The sequence below is a fragment of the Bufo gargarizans genome, chromosome 8 (genome assembly GCF_014858855.1).
Source record: "Bufo gargarizans isolate SCDJY-AF-19 chromosome 8, ASM1485885v1, whole genome shotgun sequence".
NCBI lineage: Eukaryota > Metazoa > Chordata > Amphibia > Anura > Bufonidae > Bufo > Bufo gargarizans.
In genome coordinates, this window is record NC_058087.1 from 66,864,091 (window position 1) to 66,887,290 (window position 23,200).

Genomic DNA, 23,200 nt, shown 5'->3' on the forward strand with positions numbered 1-23,200 from the left:
CGTATAGCATAGATTGCTGAAAAAGTTAATGTCAGCTAAAATAAAAAGGTGTTAGAAGTTAGAATACATAGAGCATTGCAGCTTGCCAGTATATTGAAGCAGAGCTGGAGACCAGTCAGTGTCTATGTTGAACCATGTCCAATACTGAAAGCAGCTACAATGGGCATGTGAGCATCATAAATGGACCATGGAACAATGCAAAAAGGTGACCTTGTCTGATGAAACTTGGTTTCTTTTAGCTCATGTGGACAACGCTGAGTGTGCGTCAGTTGAGGTAAGAGATGGGACCAGGATGCCCTGTGGGAAGACTCAAGCCAACAGAGGCGGTGTGATGCTCTGGGCAATGTTCTGCTAGGAAACCTTCGGTCCTAGTATTCATCTGGATGTTTGACATATAGCACCTACCTGAACATTGTTGCAAACCAAGTATACCCCTTTATGGGGGCAGTATTCCTTAGTGGCAGTGGTCTCTTTCAGCAGGATAATGTGCCCTGCCACACTGCAAAAACTGTTCAAGAAAGGTTTGAAGACCATGACAAAAAGTTCAGGTTGTTGACATGGCCTCCAAATTCCCCTACTCTCAATCTGATCGAGCATCTGTGTTATCTGGTAAACGGAGTTCAATCTTACATTTAGAAACTAATTTTAGAAGGACGATTGATCCATGATATACTTTAGAAAGGTGTTGTCTTCATGGATAAGTCATGATAGGCACTGTTTTGACAGAGAAATTGAATCACCCAAATAAATAGTTGTACTGTAAGGATAAATATTATTTTGTCTTGCACTTTTCATTGTGTAAAATGTCTTACTAAGTCAAAGCTGACTGGCTAATATGCCAATGCTTAGAAGAAAGGAAGAAAATACAGACCATGACAAGCGGTTTATTTTGCAAAACAATCACTATACAGCAACAAATACAATTGCAAATTGGATTGAAAAAACATGAACTAACTACCACCAGCCATTCAATAAACACCTCCCTATGTTTACGGGCTTTAAAGGTATCAGGTAAATGCACAGATTTGTAAATCACACCCCTCATAATCCAAGACGGAAGTGACGGACTGAATTTTCTGTTCCACTGCTAAAGTTGAACTCTTTTTTTGGTACAGAATATTTAAAACTGCAATTTCCGACCCTGTAAATTCATGTTTATAAATATTAAGAGGCACTGACATCATGTTGAGTTAATATTTTATTTTAAAATACATTTTTTGAAGATTTTATCTTGTCTGCTGTCTAAAATCAAATTTTGCTAATGTCAAATATGGTATATGCTTGCATTTAAATTTGTAGGGTGTCCAGCATTCACGGAGCCCATGGGTCACAGCAGGTAAATCATTTACAAATGTCTTCTACTTCAATTAAAGTAGAAATGATAAGTACAAATAGTTCCTGTACCTAACCAGAAAAAAATAAATTATTTTCTAAAGCCCTCTGCTTTACACACTTAAAATTGGGTTTGTCAACTCCATGAACTCATTAAATGGTATTTGGCCTGCAAACACAATTAAAAATGCTTTGACACATGACGCTGGCCACAAACACTGTCCTAAAGTATTGTGATTACTTAACTAGTACACCGTACTATCTTTAGTATTGTACCTAATAAACAACTAAATTCATCAACTATGTTAAAGGGGTTACCTGGTTTAGTAAACTATACTCTATTAAGGAGTTATGAAAAGAGTCTGCATCTATCAGCTAGAATTCAAAGGGGCTACAAAGAGCATCTCTCTCTGGAGGACTCAACATCTCTATGCCTTACATGAACAGTCCATTGACTGGTAATGTGAACTCACAGTTAATGTAAAATTTGCTGCTGTAGGTTCCATAACAGATTATAGCCAAGGCCTTAAAAAGACGCTCAACAAGTTGCTATAGAGCCCATGGAGAGTGGTGACCCAATCCTGTTGGTCCTTTCCTCTTTGCTAAGAATGCAACTCCACTGGATAAGGGGAGTAGGGAAGAGGGGAGAGAAATTAACCCAAAAGGCATAGAGTGGTGGGCTCACTTTGATCTAATTATGAGGCGCCCCGTCTACTGATTAGAAGCTAGGGGCTTTGTAATTAGCTTATTCTTGAGGGACCTACAAAAAAAAGATTATTTTAAAGCTGAGAATTTTTAAGAAATAATAAGTTTTACATGTTGCACATTTCTTTACCCTAATGTAACCCCATAGACCAGGCAAAACTCATCAGGTATATTATTGCTATTAACTATGTCAGGTTAGTGTCATGTAAGTTGATGATGCTCATCAACTGGAACATAAATGGTCACGGCAATGTTTATAATCAACAAGAAAGGAAAGAAAGAATCCCTCACACTGCCTTGTAACTAACTGCTATGTCATTGCTAAAATCACCGAAAACTAAGACCTGACAAATAGGAAACATTACATACAGCGCTATCACATTGCTGCTTGCAAGACTACTGAGGAGATATAAGACAAGCTGTAGGCAGCAAACCAGACACCGGGTGCTACCTTAACTGCAACTACCATCTGCAAAATGTCAGAACTGTGGAAATAAAACATTGACCTACTGTATATCACAAATCAGCTATTACATCTGAGCGTAAGCCTAAACCAGACTGTAAAACACCATTTACTGCAGAAGATACAACATATTTCATGACCAAATACAGAAGTAAAAGCACCCTGTAAGACAATATCTGCATTAGCTGGCTTTGTACTGTAAAATGATTTTGAGAGACATCCTTTTCTTTCTTTTGAGAAAGTAAATTATATTGCAAAAAAAAAGACATAGACTGGTAACTGGTTGTCCCCAATGAATTCAGATTCCATTTTATTTTAGAGACAGACTGTGTAGTAAAACCTACAGTCACCGGAATAGCATACAGCACCATGCTGTGAGAGTTCTACAAGGGTTCCTGGCCAAGTAAACTCTATTAGGCTCCTAGTACTGTAGACTGTACACACAATAAGCCTCATACATCAAAAATGGACCTTGTTTCCAATAGGAACTCAGGTTGTTTTGGCACATGCGGCCCCTTGAATCATGAATGCTGTAAAATGGCTGGTTAATGGGGCTAGCACAGTACATATCAGTTTGGATACTGAACAAATAGCTCAAAAGACAATAGCTAAGGAGAATAACATTTTAAATTGTATTCTACCTTTTGGTGTTGTCTAGTTTTGTCACACAAGATTATATTCAGTGACAGACTTTACCACCATGCAAACCAAGCAAGATTCTTGGTGCCCTAAAGATCAGGGGGCCCCCTGCTGGCCACTATCGGTTGGCTGAAAGAAAAAAATTAATGCCTGTTTTGCTGGATCAACTGCACAGGGGCCCAGGAGAGAAAAGGGCCCTTCCCAGTTGCAGAGCAGTAGAAAATGTGACCAGACTGTACTGCTAGGCTGAAAGTGGGGATTAGCAGGCAGACAGGGGCGGAGCTTAGAGGGCTGATGGGGCAAGGGTAAGTGATATAACAGGGTGGAGCTTAGTAGTGTGTCGGAGCAAAGCTTAGTGCTGCAACGGGGGCCCCCCAAGACATAACTTTGATTATATTTCACTTGGAATTTTAAGTTTGGCAAAATAATGATAATGTTATCACTAAATTGGGGAGGGCAGGTATTAGCCTTGCAAATTACTATTAGAAGTTCCTTTATGTTTGCAGTACAAGGTCCTTATTAAAAAAAAAGGAGATTCAGGGATGCCTTCAACATTAGTATCAACAGTCCTGTGCACAGCAAACATACTACCTGGACCTCAGGATGATGACTGTTTATCTCAGAGTCTTGACTATTTACCTCTGACCTTTTATCTATTAGAATTGAATGACCTCTCCCCAGGGATTTCTGGAGTACTTAGGTACTAGTCATTAACTTTTGGTGCTCAGTTTGATTTGCTGAAAATTAAATTGAATTAAATGATAGAAATGGAAAAATAACAGAGATGTGGTCTATACTACCAACCTTATCCTTCAAATGCTGTTACAGAAAAGTCACTAACTTAGGTTTCTTCAGCATCAAGCCTTGAGGACACCATATCAATAGAAGTTTCAAAATGAGTGATGACCACAGACTCAGACTTTAGAATTGATGATACTTGGGTGTTACAATAGGACGGCTTACACTGGCGTTAAAATACTAGTAGCTGATGACTTCTTGGGTTTAGTTATTCTATGAACTTCCACAGTATAAATCCTCACTAGCCCTTTGCTGATCCGAGTCATGTATTAGAGTAGTGAGTTATCTCAGAATATGTGGACGCATTCACAACTCGGCTATGTATCTTGCTGTCCAGAATCAGAGCAATGTTCAACTTTAGCAAGTAGAAAATAAAAATCAGCAACACTTTGCGACTGGATCTTTGTACATGGAAAATAGAACAGGATCCTTTAGGAATAAAAATCAACTCACACTTCAGCCCTTTCGAAATGAGGAGCAAGAGGAAAGCAGTCATTGACAAAAACAGCTCATTTTTGGAGCAATCAAGCTTAGAAAGGGAAATGAAAACAGCCAAGGCCTCTTAAGACCCTAAACATAGCAAATCCATGCTAAAGAGCTTTGCTGTGTTTTATCTCAATTTCTTTAAGTACACATTTTTTTTAATTTAGCATTTTTTTTTTACATAGGAAAAAGGAAGCTTTCCTAATATTAAATTATGCCTACCTAAAACTGCTTTACCAAATGGTGCAATAGACACAGATACTGTGAGTAAGAAATGGATTTTTCAAGTATATGAAAAGGTTTTGGGAGAATGAATGAAAACATGGCCACAGAGAAATATATATACATCTAGATTAATAATACTGTATCAAACAGGTGGAAAAAAGGTGTTGGAAATGTTTGCCTATGCACAAAGCTAGAGTTTTTTGTTTGTGGCCTCTGCCGCTTGGAAGGTCTGCAATGCACAATATTACAAAGCAAAGCAGGCATTCTAGTAGCTGAAAGACCATTAAATATACAGATACTAGTCATAAAATAAGTGCGCTATGTTGACCGCTGCTCCCTTTCAATGATGCTCCCCATTTTCTTCAAAGAACTCTCCTCCAAGAGGGAGCATTTCTCCCATTGTACAAGCTTGACCGACTGTACGCTAACAGGATTTGCTTTTTAGGTTGGATATTGGTGTCTGTCTTCTTCATCAATCATGTTGCACCTCAGCCTTTCACACCGCAAAAAGCTTCAATGGGTTTATTAGCCTATGGGGACTGGGGATTTATGGAACAAAGAGCTTGACCACAATCTGAACTGAACAGGAAGATGAGCAGCCGCTCTAACAGGACATGGCTCTTACGCTAACTTTGTTCAGGAGGCTGGCAGGCACATGTTGAAATAACACCAAGTACTGTAGGGCTCCATGCAAGACTAGTCAAGAGCAGTGATAAGGACTTGGGTGATGCTTAGAAGGTATGCTAATACGTGAAGTTTGGTCTTCTAATTCCTTTGGAACGTGACAAAGTATGACCAGTTGCTAGTTGTCTACTGTTATCCTAGGACTTTGTTTTACTGCCAGTAACATAGTGGGTAAATCTGGCACCTTCACTCAGAAAATGATGTATTAAATGAAAAACCTACTTGTGTATAGGTTTGGCATTATGTGATATTTGCTCGTACTCTAGAAGGATTGGAAAAGTAATGAATGTGACACCTGCTTTGAGCCCAAATCCTGCCAAGAGCTCATGCGTAAATATTTTCATTAATAATATTATTATTATTATTTAAGATTAACTTCATACACTGCTAAAGGTAACACATTCATAAGCCCTGTTTGGCCAGAGCCGCAGTGACGTCTTCTGCTAGGGTTGCAAGCTGTGGTGATTCTAGCAGGTTGATGCTTCCAGAAGAGGACACGTTGCTGAGACGCCGTGGAGAGGCAAGGCTAGAACGACCTGGAGACTCTGTGATTATATCAGCACCGTGGTCAACTCGGGCCTTGGCTTGCTCTCGGAAATGCAATTTCTGGATGTCTATCTATCAAGAAAAAGAAAGGTAATGGTATATGCTTTACCAAGGCATCAGATTACTGAGCAGCAGTCTAGAACGGTCTACCTTGATTTTATCTTGGAGATCTTAGCTAACAACTCTGAAGATATTTGAACTGCAACAAGATGCTCAAAATCAACAATGTAATATAGGCAGACGTGTCATCCACAGTGACATCAACGATGTAGACAGAGACTGGCTGCCCTGGTCATGTGTCCATGGACAATTATCCTCATCCTGCAGTGACATCCCTGGTACTGGTAGGGACTTTTTTTGAGGGGAGGAGAATTGGCAGCAGTTGAAGCATGTTTGTTGGGGATTTAAAAACATAATTACAAAAACTGAATTTACCATGTAAGAACAAACGCTAAAGGGATTTTCTAGTACTTTTATACTGATAGCTTATCCTCAGGATTGGCCATCATTATCTTATCGGTGAGGGCCAAACGCCTAGCACCCCCACCTTTCAGCTGTTCTGCAGTAGCTCCTGCTCCAGAACTACACAGCTCTGTCCATTATATAGTGGATGGAGCTGGTTACTGCAACACTGCTCCCAGTTAAGTGAGTGATAGCAGTGCTGCAGAAACCAGCTCCGTTCTCTACACAATGGACAAAGTTGTGTCGTTCTGGCACCCACTTCTAGCAGGAGTGTCTGATCTCCACCGATTCAATATCAATTGCAATTAATATAAAAGTACCAGAAAACCCCCTTTAATATATTTTATTGAGGATCCAATGGCTGAAGTTTTTTTGGGGGTATTTCAATCTACGCTTGTGCTGGTAGCTAGATTTTTTCTATAACATGCTAATTAAAGGGATTCTGTCATGAGATTTTACCCCTATAACCTAAACATATGCCCATGTCCGTACTAATAACATGAATCCTAAGCTGGCCTTATTAAACCTGCTTGTGGCTCTATTAGCCCAAAAAACAGGGTTTTATAACCTGTCAATCACCTACCTAAGGTGCCCAAGGGGACGTCCATTAATACATGGTGCCCGGCCGCACCCATCGCCGCCTGGTGCCTAGCCCCGCCTTCCCTGTCTTAAGCGCCGCCCTCCCTGTCTACAGTGCCGCCTTCCTCACCTCAGTGCCGCCTCCGCAATCCTCCCGTCCCTCTGCCGGATCCCGCGCGTGCGCACTAGGCTCAGCCTGATGCATCCATGCGGACTCCTGGCAGCGAAGTGTGCATGCGCATCAGGCCGGCGAAGTGAAGGTGGGGCTGGGCCCCAGACGGCGATGGGTGCGGTTGGGCACCATGTATTAACGGACGTCCCCTTGGGCACCTTAGGTAGTTGATTGACAGGTTATAAAAACCTGTTTTTTGGGCTAATAGAGCCACAAGCAGGTTTAATAAGGCCAGCTTAGGATTCATGTTATGAGTACGGACATGGGCATATGTTTAGGTTATAGGGGTAAAATCTCATGACAGAATCCCTTTAAATACACAAATTCGCAAAACACGGATACCGGCCATGTGCATTCCGCATTTTGCGGATCAGATCATCTTTCTCCTGTGTAGAAATGCCTATTCTTGTCTGCCATTACGGACAAGAATAGGAAATGTTCTATCTTTTTTGCAGGGCCGCAGAACAGAAGTACGGATGTGGACAACACACGGTGAGCTGTCCTCATCTTTTGCTGCCCCATTAAAATGATTGGGACTGCATTGCGGAACAGATGCGGGTAGAAATATGCAGTCGTGTGAATGGGCCCTTAAATGGGTCTAAAATGTTCCAAGGAGGTGGATTAAAACCTTTTTACATGCTGTAACTTTCTCCTCCCACTCACAAATAGATAACACATTAAGAGTCCAAAGTCATCAAGTGACAGTGACAACTGTAATTTCTCACCTTAATATTTCCACCGCCAGGAATGTGGTGAGCATTATCTAGTGAGCCAATCTTTGCGTGGGCTTTTTCTTTGAAATCCAGTTTAACACTCTCAATCTTAATATTTCCACCACCTACACAGAATATAAATAACACTAAAATTACCTTCCTGAGATAACATGTACATTATACTCATGTGTCTCTGGAATCATTAGATATGTAGAAAAAAAAGGAATCTGTTACATTTTATTTGGTTTATTTGGTAACATCCAGTTGCAGGAGTTTTTTCAGGCAGATCATTTTGATAAAAAAGAGTGAGAAAGGCTTAAGAATAAAAACCAAGGTTTACCTCCAATGATCACCCTCTGCTGCCGTTCTGCCTGTGCGGGGCTTTGCTGGCATTTAAGACACGTCAAACCAGAAGAAGAAATGGAGAGCAGTTGGGATCGGAGCAGTGCTGGAACGGCAGCAGTGGGGGATCGTGGAGGTCTTTATTATTTTTAACCATTTCTGACATGTTTTTAAACAAATTTATCTGCCCAGAAAACCTATTTAAAGTGTAGCTGTTATTTAGAAAAATTTTGACACGTCATAGTGACATGTGAAAAGTTTTGATCGGTGAGGGTCAAGGTAATGAGACCCCCATCAATTGCTAAAATGAGGAGGTCCTTGCTGGCTCAATTTGGTCTCATATGAGCACATCTTCAGCTAGCAAGGAGACACAGTGCTCGGCAGAGCATTTTTGAATCCTCATTCAGGCAATCAATGGGTGTCTCAGCAGCCGGGCCCTCAACAATCAAAACTTTTTGACATGTCAGTATGACATGTCAAAAGTCAGTGGCGTACTTCCAACAGAGGCAGACCACGCAGCTGCTATGGGGCCATGGGGAAAAGGGGTCCGCAGTGAACCAATGGCCCTGCCCCCTAATTACACTTATTACTGTCCAACTCCAGTATAGTAACCGTATCACTGGAGAAGACATCATCACAGGTCATGTACATCTAGTAAAGGAACTGCACAGAGCATGGTGTAGTTCCCAGGTTAGATAGGAGCATATGCCAGGACCTGTGATGACATCATCTTCAGCATCACAAGTCCTGTACATCTAGTAAAGGAACTGCACAGAGCATGTTCACAGATCCATCAACCACCATCAGCATGAAGAAGAATTGCAGGATAAGCTCTCCACTGAGACTAGAATGGAGTGGTAAGAGGAGGTCCTCCTCCTTTCTCCTCATTACCCCCCATTCTCTATTTTACATATATATATATATATATATATATATATATATCACTTCTCACATCAGTACACTGCTCTATAAGAGATATATATACTAGCAGAAGGACCCGGCTTTCCACGGGTATATTTCATCTATTTAATTAAATGTTTGTGTGTGTCATTAAAAGATATCGACAGTATCCCCCATAACAGTGACCTCAACATCACCCTGCCCCTTTAACAGTGAACTCCACAGTCCCCCACCCCTTAACACTGACCCCCCACAGTGCCCCGCCACTTTAAAATGGGACCTTCACAGCAGCCCATCCCCTTAACTTTGACCTTTACAGCAGCCCGCCCCTTTAACAGTGAGCTTCACAGCACCCCACTCCCTTGACAGTGACCTCCACAGTGCCCGCCTCTTTGACAGTGACCTCCACAGCGCCCTGCCCCTTTACTGCTAGGGCTACACATTGACATGTGTTGCGCGACATTTTGTCTCAACAATTTTTATAATGATAGGCTATGGTGTCGAACTGCGACATGTGACATGCTGCGACAGCGACACAACAGTTGGAAAAAAAACATCCAAGATGGATTTTTCTGCGACTGTTGCAGTCGCAGCATGTCATGTGTCACAGTGCAACACCATAGACTATCATTATAAAAATTGTTGCGCGACATTGGTGCAACATTAATGTCACATGACACATGTAGCAGTGTAGTTGTGCCCTATGTGTCGTGCGACTTATTGTAGCCTAAAGCTGACCTACAGCAGAGAAGAAAAATGACTGGGTTTTTGTGGAAACCTGGAGTAAAACTGTGTGCATGTTGAGACTAAGGGCCTGCGAGCTTCTATTGGCTGATAAGGGACATGTGACCGTGTGTATGGCAGTTGGGATATGAAGAGAAAAACTTGCAGGCTTGTATTGTCTAATGCAGGTCATTTTTTGGGAATATCTCAGGAACGGTATGTCCTAGAGAGCTAAGACCCCACAAGATTTCTTTCCATGTAGCGAGGGATGTGTATACCAAGTTTCGTTGAAATCGATGGTTGCATTTTGGAGTGAATGCGGAACATACATAAATACATGTATATATCCTTCTTTTTATATATATATATATATATATATATTACACACACACACACTGCATCTATTATACAGTATAAAGGATGCAGTGGACACAGGTATGTAGTATGCCCAGCATTGTACTGATATGTAAGGTACGAGGTATAATAGATGCAGTGTGTACAGATATATAGTATATACAGAAGTGTACTGATATGTGAGGTATGAGATATAATAGATGTAGTGTGTACAGATATATAGTATATACAGAAGTGTACTGATATGTGAGGTACGAGCTATAATTTATATCTCATATCAGTACACTGCTGTATATACTGGCCATAAATGGGTAGGGGAGGGGCTATGAATAGGACATGGGGGCCCAATTTAAATTCTTGCTATAGGGCCCAGTGATTTCCATGTACGCCCCTGTCAAAAGTTTTGGAAAATGACAGTTACACTATAAGAATATTTGAGGCTCTGTTCACACCCTTGTACAGTGGTGCCTGATGGACCCAATTGACTTATAATAGTGTCCTTCAGGTTCTGTTAAGGACCCCATTCTGATCGACCCCATTATAAGTTATGTAGTCTGTTGAGCCTCCAACTCAAATGAGAACATAGCCTAACAAGTCAATCAGAAATGTATTGTTTATAATTGTAAAAAAAAAATTGTTCATATATTTCAAATTATCAATGGAAGAAGCTGATGACAGGAAGTGCAATCATATTGAATGTTACTTTTAAATCAGCTTCTCGGAATCTGATATTAAAACTGTCATTCCGTCAGTCATCTTCAGTCGATAACATAATGACAACTTTACCATCAGTTTTCTGAGAACACACTTCAAAAGAGGCAACAAATAGGGCTGCCCATCCTATTGTCAGGGTCTTTATTCCGCAATTTTAAATGTATAAACAATTTACTATTTTTTGCCAATTATTTAATGCTTCCGAAACATATTATACAATGTGCTTGTTGTAGATACTCCATTTACTGAGAACTTGTCACCATGAAAATGCAGTGCAATCTGCAGGCCGCATGTTATAAAGCAGGAGGAAACGAGCAGATCGATGAATGGTTTTATGGGAAAAGATCCAATAAAATCTCAGCATTTGAGTGGGACAGTCTTATCAGTGATTGACAGTGATCTGCTCAGCTCCTTCTGCTCTATAACATGCTGAGGACTACATGTTTATGGTCACAAGTTCCCATTAAGGTTCCCGTTAAAGTATCCTTTCTCATTGATGTACTTCATTCCTACTAGCCTAATATTGTCACGATACCGAAGACACTTAACACTTAGTTATTGACCAGTTGCTGCTGTCTGGATTGACGACTAGTCTCCAGTGTATTCTATATTAGCTCAATACATTTCTGTCTTTACTAACATAGCCGTCAGCCGGACCACAAAGTATCTGTTCATTTTGCTTTTAACTGGAAGCTGTCCAGTAACCACATCCAAAGGTTAAAAGCTACCAAAGTGCTATCGTATTGTATTTGGACCCAAGCATTAATTGGCCTCTTGTGGTCATAATAAAAATTATGCTCAATTAGATTTCTAACCGACTTTCTTAATATGAGAAAATATCAGATATTATTGGATGTTTGCCAAAATGCAGCTTAAAGTGTATCTTTCACTTTTTTGGAGATACAGTCAATATTAGTTGATATACTCTCTTATGGGCATTTGGTGAAATTATACATTTTCCTTTCCGTTAGGGTCCTACCTTAGTGCCTGATGTTTGTGCTGGACAAACACTGATCAATGATAAATGCAATGATTGCTCATTGGCATTGGCCTATTACACTGGTTGATGAAAAGTATGTGGGGGAGGACACGGCAGTGTAATAGGCTATTTAGGCCAAATGTACGCGTTTTTAGCACAGATTTGAATGTGGAAAATCGGCACTGTAGGTCATGCACATTGTATTTTATGATAATTTTAAATTGTCATGTACAGGATGCAGATTTTTTTCGGTGCAGATTTTGACCTGATTTTTTAAATCCACAGCATGTCAAATTATTTTTAGGGATGAGTGAACCCGTGGTAGTTCAGTTTTGCCAGGTTTGGCCGAACTTCGAGTTCAAGACCCGAACTTGACCCGAACTCGAACCCGAACCCCATTGAAGTCAATGGGGACCCGAACTTCACTTTATTATTTTCCATTATAACATTGTTATATCGGAAAATAACATAATACTTAAAGGGTTTCTGTCACCAGAATTATCCCTATTAAACTGGCTGACATTAGCAATGTGCTATTCTTGTGATTATTCATGCCCCCAATACTGCACAATTATAACTTTTATAATATGCAAATTAGCCTCTAGGTGTAGGGGGGGGAGGGCATTGCTCCTGCTCCTAGAGGCTCCGTTCTCCCACCTCATTCCACACCCTGCCAGTCTTGATTGACAGGGCCAGGCCAACGTTCGTCTCCTCCTGACGGTCCTGTGTGCTGGGTAAACGGCACGGAGCAGGCGTGAAATTTACCCAGCACACAGAGACGGCAGGAGGAGACGAACTCAGGCCTGTCAATCTGGACTGGCAGGGCATCTTATATACCCACCAAGCCAGCTCATGACATGTGACTTCCTTCGTAAGCTACAGGCTGCTGAAGCCAAAAGTAGGAAGTGGTCATAATAATGTGACTCAACTGTGTATTTCCTGTTGCTTATATAGTGCCAATATAATCAGAGTGCTATACAGACCTTTACTGTAGTATACGTTGCAGACTAGCTACAGTCAGTTTAACTCTGGCTAGATTGGAAAGCAGAGTGTAAGGGATTCTCTGGTTTTTCAACAAAGACCCCCTCAAGAACATACAACAACATGTCTGGAGTAAGGACCAGATAGGGCGGACTGGCCATATACCCTACAGGGAAATTTCCTGGTGGACTGATGCCCAGGTGGCCACTCAAGTTCTCCTCATGGCCGCTGACCAGGCACATAGCGATTTGATGCTCTCAGCATTAATTAATGCTAGGAGTATCAAGTACTTATGCACCTGGCCAGCAGCCGCAGGTGTCCTCCGGAATGCAACTGTATCACCGTCGTCATTATGGTGATAGGGCAGTATTTTATGCTTCATTGTGGTGTTTAGTTTAGGTGGGGTGGTATTTTGTGCTACACTACGGTATTGCTGGTCTCATCAACTTCTGTTAGCCAAACTATTTGTGGTTGGTGTTGGCCGTGCCTACTTGTGTTACCATGCCTGTCAATTTGAATTCACCTACATCTTGGGACCACTTTTAGTTTTTTTTTCCCCAGGGCCACTTCAAGTTCCCAGTCCACCCCTGTGACCAGGAACAAGGTGGCCAGAAGCAGAAGCCGGACAGAACTGGAACAGGAGGTGAACTGTGCCAACACTCAGGCAACGTTTTGGAGGACTTTCTTTGCTTAAAGGGAATCTGTCAGCAACTAAACACCTCCTAAGCTAGAGAAATTGGTGTATAGTATAGTGTAAGTGGTGCTGAGTCCGGCTATGCAATTTTTATCTTCTTACTCACTAGCGTTCCGACACTGTTCTCCAACAAACCAGCAGTAAAATGTATTGAGAGGACTCCTATTTGAGCCCTCTCCATTATGTGTGTGAGCTCTGGAGTCCTCTCAAATGCATTTTACTGCTGGATTATGGGTGCACAGCATCGGAAAGCAAGTATGAAGATAAAAATTGCATTACTGAACTCAGCGTCACTTACACTACACACTGCTTACTCTAGTTTGGGGTGGTGGTTCGGAGCTGACAGATTCCCTTCAAATAGGCACTAGGAGTCCGCGTTCATATTACAGCTAGTTGTCATGGCAACCTGGTCACTGTATCAGCTTCTTAGTAATGTGATGCTCGTGGTTAGAGGATGCAGGAGGATAACTCTGGAGTGGGAGCAGTGAGTACAGAGTAATAGGTGCTAGGTGTAACACTCCCCCTGGTCCCTGTCCTCAGTGGCTTGCAATCTAATTCCCCTATCTTAGACCCTCACATACACACTGAGGCCTCTTTATATTCATCCAATTTACCTATAGGTATGTTTTTGGTGTGTGACAAGAAACTGAAGTACCCAGAGGAATCCATGTAGACACAGGGAGAGCATACAAACTCCATGCGCATGTTATTTTTGGGTTTAAACTCAGAGAGCCAAAGCAACACTGCTAACCACCGAGTCAGTTATCTGCCATTTTTAAAAAAATGCCACATACTACTTAGATTTTGACCTAATTAACCCATCTAAGTTGTGAAGGAAACATATTGTAGCATTATTGGCATAGTATGAACTAATATTGAGATGGCGCAAGGGTAATCTTTTTCATTCTTTTATATTTGAGTAATTATGGCTACTTTGTTTCAGTGATAGACTGGTTATTTTGGTTGTCTAATGTTCCATGTGTAATCATCAGTGATATTAATGTAGGATGCCTATTCAGTAGCAACAGGAACATAGAAGAAGAATTATTTGTCAGGTAGTGCTGCGGTCAGATAACTAAATATCAAAATGGATGTCCTACATGTTCATGACATGTTCATAGACTGGTACATCCTTTAAACTTTTTAGGATTTATAGAATATAAATGAGCCAATACCAAACGCGTTTAATTGTATGAAACAATTCTCATGAATCCATCAATGGTTACAATATGGGAATCTCTTTACCTGGCCTATGGCGAATGTTCCTCAGGGAGCCACACTTTGATGTTACATGACTAAGGTCAATCTTCTTGGTAACGATCTGGATCTGTAACAATAGAATACATTTAGATATATTGAAAGTAAATCTGGATGACCCTGGATGGGAATAGGCAAGAAATTGCTGGATAATTTGAAAAAGAGTCAAGAATCGATTCATGCTATAGTGGTAGTGAGTGAGTACAGACACAGGTCGGTGGCACAGCATGTAACGAAGCAAGTAGTTACATTATAATTCGTGGTTAATGTGCAAAGAGTGATTCAAATACAAGTTATTAACATAGGAGTAAGAGATTTATTTCAACATTCTAGTTTGAGGACACAATAATAAGTGGATGACCCTGGATGGAGCACCCTGCTCTTCAAACCTCAGTTCTTTATCATCTGTATCTCCATTACAAATTTTGTATTGATTCCCATTTCCCTGCCATTAAGACAAAAACATCCCAATGATACGTATGTGCTGATTTTTTTTCGGCACAAAAAGAGTTGTCCCTTTCCAAATGTGACTAGGACATAAACATCATATATGGGTCTCCCATTTTAAAAACTCCTAATATAACCCAGAGTGGAAAACCTTTGAAACGAGCAGCTTTTTATCTGGTAGATACAGTGTAACCATGGTCTCCCATTCATGGCTCAGGTTATATATCGAAGATATATGTAACCACCTGAACCTTTTTCCAACGTTATTGTCTAATTAATGGAGATTTTACCAGCCAGGTCCATGGCAATCAGGTGAATACTGGGGCGGCTATCATATAAGAAAGAGTTGCCCAGATGGGACTACCCTTTTAAAGGGGTTATTTTTCTGCTTGTAAGAAGTTATAACTATTGGATAGGACAATTCCTACCGCTGGGATGCCCAACGATCGCTAGAACAGTGCACCTCAGGGCCCCTCAAAATGAATGGAGCAGCAGATTAGGTATGCACACTGCGGCTCCATTCATCTCTACGAGAGTTTTGGAGACAGTTGGTCAATTTGGGTGGAATAGGCCACCCATGTAATATGTTTGTGGGGCCTTCTGACTTTCCCCAATGGCACCTGACAGAGAAGGATCTGACAATTGGATTTCGACATGCTCATTCCTTTTATTCTCAGGGAGATAAGCCAGTACTAGAAGTGCCTAGCAGCGGCTTTCTCCTCGTGGCCATTCAGAATGTTGAGAAGGAGTGCTGAATGCTCATTCTATCTAAAGTATATGGCCAGCTTTACATATACTGTTATCTGTATAAGGTTAGCACCCACACTATCTTCTACCTAATAACATGCTCATGTGGCCAAACTATAGGAGTGAACATTGAACACAGAGACAAAAGACAGAACAGGTGTTGAAAGGTTTGAGGTGGTAAAAAAGGGTGGAAGCCTTAAAGGATCATTAGAAGGAGCACCAAGGAAGTGTTGGAGGAGATCCCATCGTAAAGCAGGCCCTTACTTACTTGACCTCCCCCAGCATTATGAGTGATGTTATCCTTGGAACCGCAACGAGACTGAACAAAACTAAAATCAATCTTCTCATTTAAGATTTTAACCTAAAAGGAACAGGAGGCAAAATGAGCATGTTCTAATGAGAAAGTGTAGCAGCAAAAAGCTTACTGCTACAATAGGATAGTCCTAAACATAGGAAGCAATCCACTGGTTTGCATCATAGGTTTTCTGCAGGGGCGTAGCTATGGGCTCATGGGCCCTGGTGCTAGAGTTCAGCTTGGGCCCCCCCTTCCCTCAGTGCTTTGTGGCCAGGGGCAGGGAAGCACATAGCCTTCGTGCTGCCTGAGGCTAAAACCTCACCCTTACCCCTGACATGCCAAATTCTTGGCCTAACCCCTTCCCTCCAGCCAGAGGGGTAACTTGACCAGCATGCACTTTCTATAATGCCAGTGTCTTTTTATGCGGCATAAGGGTCTTTGGGCCCCTTCAGGCTCCTTGGCCCGGTAGCGACTGCTACCTCTGCACCCCCTATAGCTACGCCCCTGTTTTTTTTTGTAAAGTAAAGATATTGGTAGTTATGTTCTCCAATAACTCTGCATGTTATATAGGTCTGTGATGGCTAACCTCCAGCACTCCAGCTTTGGTAAAACTATGACTCCCAAGATGTACTCTTATTTGGCTGTTCTCAGAACTCCATAGAAATGAATGGCGCATGCTGGGAGACGTAGTTTCACCACAGCCACAGTGCCGGAGGTTATCCATCACTGACATAGCTGGTTTACAATATAAAGATATATTGGATGTCCCTCAAGTTTGACTAGAAAAAAACAAACTAATTAACCCTTGATTATCTTGTATAAGTCAAAAAACAAAATTGTGGTCTCTTGGATATATCTCTTTTGGGAGAAAAAACACTGCAGTTTTTTTTTGTTTTTTATTTATCCGAAGCCTTCTTTTATATTTTCTCTTTCCTTTTGAATCCATGTTTAGCTTTGGCTGAAAAAACTGCATGAACAACTGCAACAAAAATGACAGCTTTTTGTCCCAAAATAAGAAAGTCATTCATGAAACCTCCCTTGGCCAGCTAAAATGTGCTGTCAAAGAGGTCACATTCTCTACTGGTCCATGTGGTAATCAGACTGTTGGTCAGTGATCACAGTGTGCTTATACACTGGACTAACCCTTCATATTGTATGGTTTCTGTAAACAATATGAAGTGATTTACAGTTTACTGCTGCAGAAAAGCTCCCACTGTTGGAGATGGAACCCGTTTTACATACAGCCAAAGAATTTTGAGGTTCTGTCAGAGCTTTCCACTGTATTTTTTGTGTGGTCAATGAGTACAGTATACCGTACTGTTGGTTGATCATATTTTTTAAATGCCTTTTCTCAAGTCTTAAGAAATGAATTGCCATACAAAGTTGTACAATTGTAAATATCTTTCATAAGTTATTATAATGTATATGTATGTACAGTGCTGATCCAGAGTTACACCCAGTATTATACCTCAGAGCTGTATTTACAATTCTGCAGTTAATATCAGCAGGCTCAATGCCAATCTCATTCTGGTAAGTCTAATATTTACATTCACCAGCATAATAAGAAAATTATAAAGAGAAAGGCAGCACCCCAAGGAGCAGCTCAGTCTCAAGCAAATTGTTAGAGGCAGTGGGCTATAGGTAGAATACTACCCTTAATTTGTTGTGCTGCAATGCAAATGTCATAATACTGAAGAGTGAGTGCCATCAGTTTGCTGCAGTATCTTCTTACATCTGTGTCAACCCTATGGTCATTGACACATGTAAAGGTGGAAACAGTGTGTGGACCTGACCTGACAAGGAGAGCTGTTCTGTCTTGGAATGTGGTTTCCTGCAATACTGATTACCCTTACAAAAGTGGAGCGCCAATAGGGTATCATAGAAGACCTGACAGATTCTCCAGGACCGAACCCCATGAATGGGAGCAGTACTGCTGTAACTAGCACCGGCTACTACACAGTGGACCTAGCTGTGTAGTTGCAATACTTTTTTCCGGTGCCCGAGCTACTGCAAAACAGCAGATCAGCAGGGGTGTGGGTAGCCTGACCACTGCTGACCTGAAATCAATGACCTATCAAACGTCTGTTCTGGAGAAACGCTTTAATTCTTACACCAGACACTAAAAACCAGGAGAGTGCATGTCAATATATTCGCTAACGGTTTCTAATAGCAACCTGAAGAACTGTGACTATTGCTCTGGTCTATGGTAGTGGTTTTAACTCATGAACATTGCAAGACCATTAATGCAATGAATTTGCAAAGACACTCAAGGTATTCTGATGAACATACACTTAAAAGAATACTTATTGTTTCGTAAATCTTTTGGCATGTGATAGTGACATGTCAGGAGCTGAGACACCTGCAGAAAATGAAGGTGCAGAAGCACTCAGGTGAGCATTGTGACCCTTCAACAATTTAAGGACCTGTCCACCATGTGCTGTGCTTTCCACGTACAGCCTTGCAAAGCAAGTTGAGAGTTTCGGCCTCTTCATTTGAAAGATTAGGAGGTTTCAGCAACAAGTCCTTCACTGATCAATACTTATGTCAAAAGTTTTATGAAATGATAGTTGCACTTTAACATTTCCTTATTATTGAGATGCCCCACATCAAGTCTTTGTACTTTAAGAAAAAGCCAGTGTCACTACCAGAGCTTTGAGACGTTCTCACAGCTCTGTTTCTCCACCCCTGTGATGATGTCACTACTAGAGCTTGGAGAAGTTCCCTCTGCACTGTTTCTCCGCCCCTGTGATGAGGTCTTTACTTTCTGTTTCCTTCCTCCCAGCTGTCCCTCCTGTGTTTGATTTCGCTGCCTTTAAATCACCCCTCCTCCTTTGTAGAGGTGCGGATTATACTTTTCTTTTGAGCTGTATCTCTCGCTTGAGTATCTTCACCTGTGTGATATCTTTTCACTGGATCTGTGTTCTGCTGAAGCAAGTACTTCGGATATTGTCTGCTGACTTTGGATCTGTTTTCACTGCAGCCGCAGCTCCTTCAGTTAAGTGTTCAGACATTGTGTGTTTCTGTTTCTTTGCTGACTGGATCCGAGGCGACCCCGGTTCCATCCATATACTGAGCAGGGCACCGGTGGCCGTGCCCCTTCCACTATTGTAGGGGTTTCAGTGGTCATCAGCCTTAGGTACGCGGGCATGTCTCGATTCACCATCTGGATCTGGACATGTGCATAGCAGCTTAGGGAGAGCTTTTAGGGTCTGACAGGGGTCACCCTTTATCCTCCTTAGTTTGGGTCCGGTCAGTTGCTATTCGCTGTGTAGGCTCTTGTTGCTCACTTACAGCCGTGACAGCCAGCCATTTATATGAGATAACTATTGACGTTAACTCCCATTTGTCCAACAGCTATCTCCCCGGATACTGCTATACATATGCATGGTTGGCTTGGCTGAACATGCATATTTAGTAAATGGTGAGAAGGAAGCAAGCTGCTGTCATATCTCCCCGAGAACAAAAGGATTGGGCAGTTGAAATCCAACTTGCCGAATCCTTATCTTCCATGAGATCTGCTGTCAGGGAAGAATTAAGAGGCTCCATACACATTAGATGATCGGCTGACCTCATCGTACTCAACCCACATAGATCTACTGTGTATGGCCAAATTTAGGTGAAATAATTGTGTAATTAAGTACATTAATACAAGTGGCACATAACCACTGAAGCCAGTTACTGGCTACAACGGAGCATATGACCATGCCCAAGAAGTAGCAGGTGTAAACTCTCCAGGGACCGGAACATGGACACAGCAGAGGCAGGTAATTATTAATTTTCTGTCTGAGGAGGCAGGCTGCGGGTAATAATTATAATGTAATTATTTCCAGAAAACCCATTTAAGTTATAATCTGCTACGTGTAGGAAAATAGAATTCAAACACGTCTATCTGTGATGGCCAGACAGAGCCTTGTGTATCTTTTTATTGTGGATGCTCTTACCTGTCCACCTTTAGGCTGATACTTGATGTTATCAGTAGATCCAATCTTCGACTTTACATTCTTCAAGTCAGGCAGGGGTTGATTCAAAACGCGCATCTGTTTTAGAGTGGCAGGAGACTTGGGAGGTGTTCGTAGGATGGCAATTTTCTTGTCAGAGGCTATATACATGGCAGATCTTGGAGTTCCTGGAGTACGGGGTGTACGTGAATAACTTGGTGTTCCTGGTGTACCAGGAGTTCGAGAAGCATAACTTGGTGGTGTTCCTGGGGTAATAGCTGTGGATCCAGGTGTAGTAGGTGTAGAAGTTCCACTCTTTCCTGTTCGACTCCAAATTGGCTCAGATCCTACATAATGAATAAGACACAATGGTAAAGAAAGAATGAAATAATCCAAAGAGAATGTATGGATTATTCAAATACCCCCACCATACAATGTTTGATATATAGATGGATAGACTATATGGACAAAAGTATTTTGACGCATCTCTTAATCATAGAGTTATAAAGCGAGTTTGCCGAGTGCTGAGGCACATAGTGTTGGATGTAGTGTGCCAACTGTAAAGTTTGGTGAAGGAGGGATAATGCTATGGGCTTGTGTTGTTGAAAAGAAATCTTAATTCTTCAGCATACTAAGACATTTTGGACAACTTTACACTTCCTGTGCACAAAGCAAGGTCCATAAAGACATGGTTAGGCGACTTTGGTGTGGAAGAACTTGGCTTGTCCACACACAGACCTGACCTCAACACCTGTGTAATGAACTAGAATGGAGATTGTGAGCCAGGCCCATTTTGTCCAACATCAGGGTCTGACCACACAAATGTTTTTTTATTAGCAAAGGAGGGGGAAACCACTTTATAATGAGATGTCTAATCTCTACGTGTCATGTGTAGGTGTCCCAATACATTTGTCCATATAGTGTGTCTATCTTTTCATTACTGATGTGAATAAACACATTCTGTCCTGTTATCCATAACACTGTGCTAAAAATAATATATAAAATACAGTAATGCCCATCTCAGACATGCATGGCATAGTCACAGCTCTGGAATTTGCACCTATCTCTAGAGCAGGGCTGCCAACTCCATCTGGCCAAGTGCCAATTACATCTGATGCCACATCCAGGTAGATTTGGTCAGGGGACCGTGTTATTTTTCATTTTATTTTATTGTGTGCAGTCCCAAACTATAAACCAATGCATGGCAAGATACAGTTTGAACCATTGTTTCCTCCACTATGAATACTTGGAATTGACAGATTGCTATAAATAACCTCCCAGAACATCCAGATCACTTATAGAGATGAAATCATCAATACAGTAAAGTTTTACAAGGCAGCATTGATATAGACATACTTGTGGTGCGTCTCACAGAGGATGTGCTGGTGGACAAAGAGTTCTCTTCCTTATCTACAGGGATTATTTTTCTAGTCGGGTGGATTGAAGAAGGTCTCGGCAGAGAGGAACGTTTCTCTGGGCTCTTGGTCACTCCATCCTAAAAAAGAGCAAAGATGAGGGTAACCTAACAGATCACAGATGTGTTTGCCTAATTAAAAACCATATAATGCTGTCCTCCTCAAGAGTAGCTTTGTGTGAAGACAGTTTTATCCAGGTAGCACGAAAAATAACACTGCCACCTGGCAGCTATCAAAAAAGTTCTGAGTCTCCTGTATGTATGAGGGGAGCACCCCTACCTCCTTACCTCCTGCAGACCTGTTAGCATTGATTGACGGGCTGCGTGTGTACATGCTGATACACTGCGGGGGGAGCACTTCCCTCACAAATACAGGGAACTCATAACTAGAGATGAGCAAAGTTCTCTAAATTTCAATTTGGCTGCTTAGCTGAATTTTTTTTTTATTTTTTTTTTTATTGCTTTGTGACAAATTACGCTGCACCCTGTCATTGAACTCCTCAGATGCTGCGTTCATCTCGGCATCCAAGATCCATATTAAAGCATTTTAGTGTTTGCAATAAAAAAATAATAATAATTGTACTTACCTCATCCATTTGATCGTGAAGAGGGAGCAGCGGCCATCTTGCTTAAGGATCCAGTGCGAAATCTCACTGTGCATGATGATGTCATAACATTGGCAGGCTCTGCGACATCATACGCCACCGTGCACGAGATTTCACGCGGGATCTTCAAATCGATGAGTTTTTTTTATTTATCGCTATTAAGCGTGGACTTAGAGAATTGGGCCATATGAATTGGGGCTTGGGCCCCAGATCTTTTTATAGACACTAGCAACTCCCCTGGCCAAGAGAATAGTGATGATGAGGCAAGTGATTTTTTTCTTTTTTTTTCACATTCACCAGCCTGTGTTTCTGCAAATTTTATCCTTGGATTTGGTGATGAATAAACCAGTAATATTTATATTACAGTCTACTCCCTATAAGGGTCAATGTAGTCTAGACCAATCATCCAGAAGCAGGCATAGAGAGAAGAAGACCTACGGTTGCAAGAAAAAGTATGTGAACCCTTTGGAATGATATGGATTTCTGCACAAATTGGTCATAAAATGTGATCTGATCTTCATCTAAGTCACAACAATAGACAATCACAGTCTGCTTAAACTAATAACACACAAAGAATTAAATGTTACCATGTTTTTATTGAACACACCATGTAAACATTCACAGTGCAGGTGGAAAAAGTATGTGAACCCTTGGATTTAATAACTGGTTGAACCTCATTTGGCAGCAATAACTTCAACCAAACGTTTCCTGTAGTTGCAGATCAGACGTGCACAACGGTCAGGAGTAATTCTTGACCATTCTTCTTTACAGAACTGTTTCAGTTCAGCAACATTTTTGAGATGTCTGGTGTGAATCGCTTTCTTGAGGTCATGCCACAGCATCTTAATCGGGCTGAGGTCAGGACTCTGACTGGGCCACTCCAGAAGGTGTATTTTCTTCTCTTTAAGCCATTCTGTTGTTGATTTACTTCAATGCTTTGGGTCGTTGTCCTGTTGCAACACCCATCTTATGTTGAGCTTCAGCTGGTGGACAGATGGCCTTAAGTTTT

The 23,200-nt window shown here is 41.4% G+C and overlaps 1 protein-coding gene across 3 annotated transcripts in view; it reads right to left on the bottom strand.

Moving 5' to 3' along the window:
- Positions 1 to 868: 868 nt before the first annotated feature.
- The window catches only part of MAP2 (microtubule associated protein 2), an 86,030-nt gene continuing 63,698 nt past the window's right edge, over positions 869 to 23,200 (bottom strand). For 2 of the 3 annotated variants that reach the window (XM_044302625.1, XM_044302628.1), the window contains 6 exons: positions 21,529 to 21,667; positions 20,176 to 20,519; positions 16,208 to 16,300; positions 14,734 to 14,815; positions 7,814 to 7,926; positions 869 to 5,947 (listed from right to left, as the gene is read on the bottom strand). In XM_044302625.1, the coding sequence (XP_044158560.1) occupies positions 5,732 to 5,947; positions 7,814 to 7,926; positions 14,734 to 14,815; positions 16,208 to 16,300; positions 20,176 to 20,519; positions 21,529 to 21,667 (987 nt within the window). In that variant the 3' untranslated portion in view covers positions 869 to 5,731. The remainder of the gene's footprint in view (positions 5,948 to 7,813; positions 7,927 to 14,733; positions 14,816 to 16,207; positions 16,301 to 20,175; positions 20,520 to 21,528; positions 21,668 to 23,200) is intronic. The other variant, XM_044302626.1, reaches the window with a different exon arrangement.